General features: G+C 32.4%; 1 protein-coding gene across 1 annotated transcript in view; it reads right to left on the bottom strand.

Annotated features, from left to right (window-relative positions):
* Nucleotides 1–4,138: 4,138 nt before the first annotated feature.
* Nucleotides 4,139–8,181, bottom strand: part of LOC117118812 (transmembrane protein 180-like) — a 9,811-nt gene continuing 5,768 nt past the window's right edge. Inside the window, exons 6-9 of the mRNA XM_033263521.1 lie at nucleotides 6,354–6,474; nucleotides 5,741–6,009; nucleotides 4,892–5,085; nucleotides 4,139–4,405 (exon numbers count right to left, since the gene is read on the bottom strand). Of these exons, the coding sequence (XP_033119412.1) occupies nucleotides 4,182–4,405; nucleotides 4,892–5,085; nucleotides 5,741–6,009; nucleotides 6,354–6,474 (808 nt within the window). The 3' untranslated portion in view covers nucleotides 4,139–4,181. The remainder of the gene's footprint in view (nucleotides 4,406–4,891; nucleotides 5,086–5,740; nucleotides 6,010–6,353; nucleotides 6,475–8,181) is intronic.

Below are 8,181 nucleotides of genomic sequence, written 5' to 3' on the forward strand. Positions count from 1 at the left end.
CTATACAACTCCCCGCCTCGCAAAAGGCTGTCTCTTATACACATCTAGATGTGTATAAGAGACAGCTGTATCTGTAGCCGTGTGTCTCATACCATTACATCTCTATCCTTTTAAAAGCTTTACTTAACACTTTTAACCCGATGACGGTCAGAGCAATCTTACCGAAACATCTCTGATTCAGACATCTCTGAATCCGCCCCTGGCATATTATGCTTATGTACGGGCCGCGGCGTTTATTAAAAATCTACGATATCACTATTACATATTATCTTATTGTTGGTATTCAGGCACAGGGCCGAGGTAAGCACACTATGGGGAGACTGCTCTGTTGTTACTGGATATATCTCTCTCCAACATTATGATACCATTATATGTATCGTCATCGTCGTCATCATCGTCGTCGTCGTCGTCATCGTCATCGTCATCATCATCATCATCATCATCATCATCATCGTGGCATCATCATCATCATCATCATCATCATCATCGTGGCATCATCATCATCATCGTGGCATCATCATCATCATTATTATTACTATTACTATTACTATTACTATTATTATTATTATTATTATCATTATTATTATTATTATTATTATTATTATTATTATATTATTATTATTATTATTATTATTATTATTATTATTAATATTATTATTATTATTAATATTACCATCATTTTTATTATTGTAATTATTAATCTGTGTTCATATCTATTCCAAATCACTTGAATTTCATATACCGTATAGTAGTGTTATGGTTGCATCTTCACCACTACTGGTTTCCGGCCGTATGCACCCTCCAGTAAAGTGGAAAAGGGGTGGTTATACTCCTTTCAACTCCGTCCCCACCCCTCAAAAAATCTGTATCTCATTATTCCGCTCCCAAGTTTTTCGTCAAATATGGTTCCGGAGCTTCCTCTTTAAGCCCACAACTAACGGTACACGGTAAATATAAGGGTTGGAACTGATACTGAAAATATAATTAATAATTTCTAAATATAGAATATTTTGACTGATACTAGTATAAAAGGTTTAAAATTGCACGCATGTTTATTTTTAAGATATAGTTTTAAAATCAACATAAATGTCCAAATTATTATATTTTAAAATTATTCATAAATGACAAGATATAAAAAAGGAAAAAAGGGCTGGATGGCGCCGGTGGCTATTTTCGGTTGGGATCGAACCAACAACCTTTTGATCTTTAGTCAAATATACTACCTTTGTATTACGATGAAGCCACATAGCTTAGCCAGCCATGTAAAGAATATTTTAGTCCCTTATAAATGTCACAACAATGACGCAATCCATGCTATGCCCCGCCTACATTACTTAGCAAATTGTCACCCATTGTTGTAACGCATTCTAGTGTATTGGTGACAGATAATCGAAGACACACAATGGTATTATGGAATGGGTACTGTACTTGTAGACAGGATTTTTATTAACTATATTATTTATTGGATAAAACAGCAATGAAATAACGTCTCAGCATTTTCTTGAATAATATTGAAATTTTTCTTATTTTATTGTCTTGAGGTGTATTTTTTTAATCCATATTAAACTTTTGGATGTAAGGTTTATTACGAGAATTTCCTTTGATTGATATTTACTATTAATTAATGATAATAAATTATAATTATTTATTAATAATACTAATGTAATAATAATAATAATAATAATATTAATAATAATAATAATAATAATAAACGTGTCTCTAGAAGCCGTATCTAGTGGCACGGTACCGGATCTATAGCCTTGTGTTTCATGCTATTGCATCATCCTTCTCTACGCATTGAAAGTCTTATTTACAACACTTACTGTTGCTGGCTAAGTTATGTGGCTACATCGTGGTACAAACGGAAGTATTTTTGACTGCTAATCAAAAGGTTGTTGGTTCAAATCCAACCGAAACAGCCACTGGCGCCGTCCAGCTTTTTCAACGCTTTACTTATTATTAGGCCTACATTAGGCTTATACTTCTAATTTATTTTTGTTATAATTGCTTTAACACTTTTTACCTGATGACGTTCAGAGCAATCTTAACGAAACGCCGAGACAATACCTCAGAAATTATATTTTTACACATGGTGTACCGAAGGTCTTAGGATTCTGTTATTGATAATGATACTTGCCGTAAGCCTTCAAGAAAACATTTTTACCATTGATTTATAAATGTTTAAAACACATTAAAAAAAACCCCAAAATAGACGTCTTTTTATTTATTAATTTTTTAGTATTTTTTGATAACTCAGTGTGGATGGGCTTCTTTTCGAGATGGGCGACTGTAACATCAATCTGTATCATGGAGTGTATTAACTGTCATTAAATCACCTAAAGTACTGTAGACCTATAAACAAATTTATTTTGTTCTTTAAAATTCATGTACAGTGTATATACTCTACTTCGCCAGACAACTAAAGCCACATTTACAATAGACAAGATTACGACACGGCAACGACACGATACAGCTGCACATTGTTAAAAAAATGCAAACTACGCGATGATATGTCGGTGTCGTGTCTAGTTATAAATGTGGCTTTAGGCCTACATTCTCGCAGTGTACATCGGATCCCATCCCCACGCTAAGATCTTATAAAACGAACGTAAACTTACGTAAACTCGTGCGTTTGGGACAACACGTGCTTCTGGGACAAGCGCTTATCCCTGGCTCTTTTGTGATTGGTCAGTTATTAAGTTTGATACACTCCACACTTGTCCATTCGAAATATCTACTTTCGTCAATATTGCTATCTTTAATCTTTCCTAATGAACGCATACGAAAACAATCATCAGCAGTGCCCTCAACATTTAAAAACAAAGCACAATTTTTCTTTATTTAAAAAGTAATCTGTCTTTTTTCAATTGTCTTATTTCATTTGCAATTCTTCAAAAATTAAAGTTATTAGACGTAGTAATATTTAATACTATACAACTCACCGCCTCGCAAAAGGCTGCTGAAGGCAGCCTTTTTGCAAGTTTTTGATTGCTCTGTTCTAAAGAGCTCAGATCCACACGAAAATCTTGCCAACAACTTTGTAATTAATCACATTAAAGTGTGTTATATATTTTTTCAAACCCAAACCCAAGAAGCCCCTTTTAAGTAGTTATGAAAAACATTGATGTTTTAAAATTATTTTTAAAAAATCAGACTGTACAGAAACTCATATATTTTAATATTTATCCACTATATTTTCCTTTATGTTAAAAGTGTATAGAAAATTATTAGTTTGATGTCAAGAAAAGAAAAATGTAACAAAATTATTACTTTTTTATATATATTCTTTACATATCTTTATTACTTAACTCATCCATTTCAATGGAATGATGCTTCATAACCTATTGATGTGGGTTACAGAGTGTAACTGTTTTTGGGCTTGGACCCACGGCCAAAGAATTGGTAGGCAAGCATCTTAACTTCCAAACTCCATTCCTTATTTGTATATATAGTTTTAAATTACTATATAGCTCATTGGTTATAAAGAAATCATTTTTCATATAATCTTGTGACCAGCATACTACATAAAAATGCAAACTTTTGACAGCCATATACCTGTCTCTTATACACATCTAGATGTGTATAAGAGACAGAAAATAGGACAGAAAAATATTTTAGCAACCAGTGCAATCATATATATTAATATTTCTGCACTCCTTGTCTTGTTTATATAAATCTTAGTTTTTTACCCTGGGTGACCTCATTAGTTCAAAAGCACTGTTATCCTCCAGGACCCAGCAGTATATATTACTGGTACTGTATATCTTCTCCTTTGCAGTCAATGCATACAACTTGTCAGGATTTTGCGTGGCAACCATGATTTCCCACCTCTAGTTGGCATTTAGCCTTAAAAAAGAGGATTTTTAAATAAAAGCAAATAAAACATCCAACAACAGCACCCATAATATTTCCTTTAAACAAATAAAGTTACAGAGATTAAATCATGATGGCTCGCATCCCCCTTTGTACTATCGCAGTATTTACAGTTATTTATTACTATTATCATTTAAAAAAAAAATTATATATATATAATATATATATACTGTCTCTTATACACATCTAGATGTGTATAAGAGACAGGATGAAAAACCTAAAAGAAAAAAAAATAATATAGTATTTAACACCAAGATGTCAGTATATATACTATTTTTGGTCAACATATGTGGAATGACCTTTGAACTTTAAACTGTATACCATGCAGCCCCACTTCGGACATCTTTCACCCAATTAAGTCTCTTGCCATGCAGTGTGAACTTTGACCATAGCACAATTTGCAGGAGTGCACAGAGCAGAGGGATGTAAACTAGACAGTTGAAACAGCCACTGCGTAGAAGATCCTCGTTTTCTGAAGCCGCATTGTTGATCTTCAAAGCCCCACCGTGGTCGGAGGCAAAGATGTCATATCCTGTTTAAAAAGGTCAAGTAAATATTAGAGAGTACTGTTTTCAATTGCACGACTGTAAAATCTAGAGCGTAATAACGTCACATAAGTGACGAGTGTGTCGTTTGAAACAGCGCCGATATTATGGATGTAGGTTGTGGCGCCTCTGCCTTATAAATATAAGTATAAAATTAATATAAATAAATATAAATGAATAACCTTTAACTTTTTTTTTAAAACCATTTGACTCGCCAATATGGCCTGAATCTATGTTGTGTAGACAGTCAAGGATGACTGAATCCATCTTAGTCCACGTCGTCGCTTGAATCAAAAAGCTCTGTATTATTATCATTTAATATTATTATTATTATTATGGTGGAAAAGGGACAGACATTAATTTTTTTGTATTCCATGAACAGTGATAAATCTCCCACTACCCCAGTATTTGAAAGAAATCAACTTATTAAAATATAAAACATGTAGTCAAAATATAGCCATATAATATTTTACCTGTTTCAAATGCAAGTAATGATACTCCAAAGAGCGGTGCTAGAGTCTGGCCTGGCTTTGATAGTAGTGCAGTGGTCCCAAACATCAATGCCGACACGGCTTGCTTACGACCGTGAATAACGCAGTCTTCGTCGACAAGGTCACTTATAACTAGATTCAGGAGCTTACAGGTCCCTTCGGTAAATATACGATTGCTGAAAAATGGAATTGCAAATGAAGGGCACTCGTACATAAGTATCTATCTCTACAAGCCCACAGAAAATGGGAAAAAATGAATTTCAATGCTATGGGATGTCTGATCATGGAGAAATTAGTTGAGACTAAACTAATTCCTCCATGTTCTGATAATAGAGAGGTTTCGCATGCAAACGAATACATTTTTTCCCTTACGTGTAGTGAGTGAGACATGCGTGTCGTCCACACGGTTAGCCGATAGCAACCAGTGTATGACGTCATAAATGACGAAGTATACGTCACACTAATTGTATGTGTTTGCATGCGAAACCTCCTTATTGTCAAATTCTTGACTATGGATAAAGGAAGTGATCATGTGCAGAGAAAGTATGAGACTGTTGACATCAATATCATCAGCTTTAAGTCAACTAAAAAGACTAAAAGACTAAAGACTATCAAATTTTCTTTGACAAAACACTGTTGTATGCCCATATATAGTCATGCCCATATATAGTCATGACATGCCTATATATGCTCATGATGTGATGTCATAGTGACCATATTTTGGCATGTCACTTATTTTTGTCCAAAAAAATTTAATATTCTGAAGAGGGCTTTAAAATTATTTATACAACATTTTTTAGAGGAGCTCCAAACAATTTTTTTTAAACTTACCTTGCAATAAATAAGCAGAGAAATACAACATAATTTGGTCCAATAAAGAACATGAAGAGACTGAGAGAAAACTTGATGTAGAACAGGTATTGTATCACAGTATATACACCGTATTTACGGCACAATGACAGAAAATAGAGATTGTTGATATGTGGAGCCATGAAAGAGGCTCCAAGAAGCAGCGAAGCTGTTGATGAAGACAGTTGCTCGCCAAGCAGATGTTCTAGGAACAATGGGAAGAAATTACTGTTGAAATGACAGTGAAAAACCTAAAAGAAAAAAAAATAATATAGTATTTAACACCATTTTCTCCTTTCATTTAAATGAAGATTCTGAGTGGAGCTTATCAATAATTAATAATTTATTTAATTTTAAATTAATTAATTATTGATCTCATCATTTTAGTTTCTATAAGGGAGAATTTTTATAATCATGTAAAACCAAGAAATGTTATTTATTGTTATAATTTATAGGATTTTGTTGCATTAAAGAAATAAATACAAAAACAAGTATCCAGGATTTGGAATCCAGCCATAAGATTTGAATTATCTTACCCAAGAACATATAATTGAAACATACAGTAAATTTATTAAAACTTCTATTGAGTATTTACCTGTACAAGGTTCATTGCAGCAAACCATTGAAAATTGGAATGTTTCCTCAACTGTTTTACATATACTTTTAAGGACACTTCTGGTTGGTTGTCAGCATAACCACTCATATCTGAGCTTGAGCTGTGTAAATACAAAAGATAAAAATAATGATAAAAATATAATTAATTATTTAGGCCCCTTGGTAGACTGCAACCTTTAAAAGTGGAGGTTTTTTTTTGTTTTTTATTTGTTTAAAATAATCCTTTACATGTGAATATAGCTCTAACCTTTTAATTATTTTGTCACTAGCCTTTTTTTGTGCTAAATACCTATTTAAGGGATTTGTCCGGGCAATTAAGGATTCAAATTTATTAAATATATAGTAGACTAAAACAAAATGATTACGTCAATAACCTGCGTGAATAATTCCTTTGTGCCTCTGGGATTTTGTATGGATCCAATAATTGATCTCATATAATGATTGTTAATGGATTGTAAAAATCATGGGGTCACATAAAAGTTAGCCACCATCTGTACACAGCTGCAACGTCAATGAATTGGAAGTAAAATAAATCAAACTAATTGTAACACAGTTTGTAATTTTATGACTAAATTAAAATATTTATGCATGCAAAATTCATAAATGCTAAAAAGCCAAAGAAAAAAATACATATATTATTATTCAAGGTCTTTATTCATAAAATGTATAAAATTACAGACAGCCAACGGTGTATATGAATGCATTACAATGAATAAGAGTTAAAAATTTGAAAACTGTACAAGGCAAAATTCAGAACATCCACAACACCTTAAAAAAACAAGGAAGCCGTTAAAATGCAAGTAACCAAGGAAAGAAAGGGCACAGTACTGTACATGAAACCTAATTAACTAAGCTAAAAAGAAACACAAAATGATTAAAAAAAAAAAAAAAAACATTTTTTAAATAAGTGAATAATAAGGGCATATTAAAAACTCATTAATTATTGGACATGAAAAAACTGGACAAAAAAATTTACATAAAAACAACAAAACCGATAAAATTACAAATAATAATATTAAAAAAAACATTAACATACGTATATCAAAACAGAATATATTACTGTTGATTGTCATTATATTATTTCTCACAAACTTCAAGTGCAATGTAAAATAACTGATGCGAGGGGTGAGTACCTGTTGGGGTCCCACCCTGGGTTATGTAAAGTTTTTTTTTCCATTAATTTTCATCAAAAAAAAAAAAAAAAAAAAAAAAAAAAAAAAAAAAAAAAAAAATAATAATATTGTAATAATAATATAAATTAGTAAGGCCACAAGAATAAAAGTTGTAGGTTTGCGTCCGAAAAATTTTGAAAACACATGAGGCATTTTTTCATTTTTCATTATTTTTTTAATAAATGCTGTCCACAAGCCGCGGCATTGGTAATTTTACATTTATTCCCAAGAAACAATGCTTACAGTCATAAATGTACACTAGCCTATAAAACAGATCCTTTTCAACATTTAAGACATCTTTAAACATACAAGATTTCCTATTGGTCAGAAAGATCGATTTGACCCGTAAATGACATCAGCAGTGATCGGCGAGCATGGTGCGATGTGGCCAGGCCTGCCTTCGCTCGGTGTTCGCGACCAGTGATCAGTGATGAATAGATCGTTTTTCTGTCTGTTTACGGCTCAGAAAGTCCGTTTTTTAAAATGAAGTATATTTTTTTTCAAAATAATGAACTTTTCAAAATAATGAAAATTTTCGTGCGGTAGCTTTTTAGGCATGCGGGCGGTGGACGCAAACCTACAACTTTCATTCTGTGTATAAGAGACAGGTTAAGAAGCAGGCAATAATTTCAACTA

This window comes from Anneissia japonica, unplaced genomic scaffold (genome assembly GCF_011630105.1).
Source record: "Anneissia japonica isolate Jap-2015-1 unplaced genomic scaffold, ASM1163010v1 scaffold737_len1565949_cov176, whole genome shotgun sequence".
Classification (NCBI taxonomy): Eukaryota; Metazoa; Echinodermata; class Crinoidea; order Comatulida; family Comatulidae; genus Anneissia; species Anneissia japonica.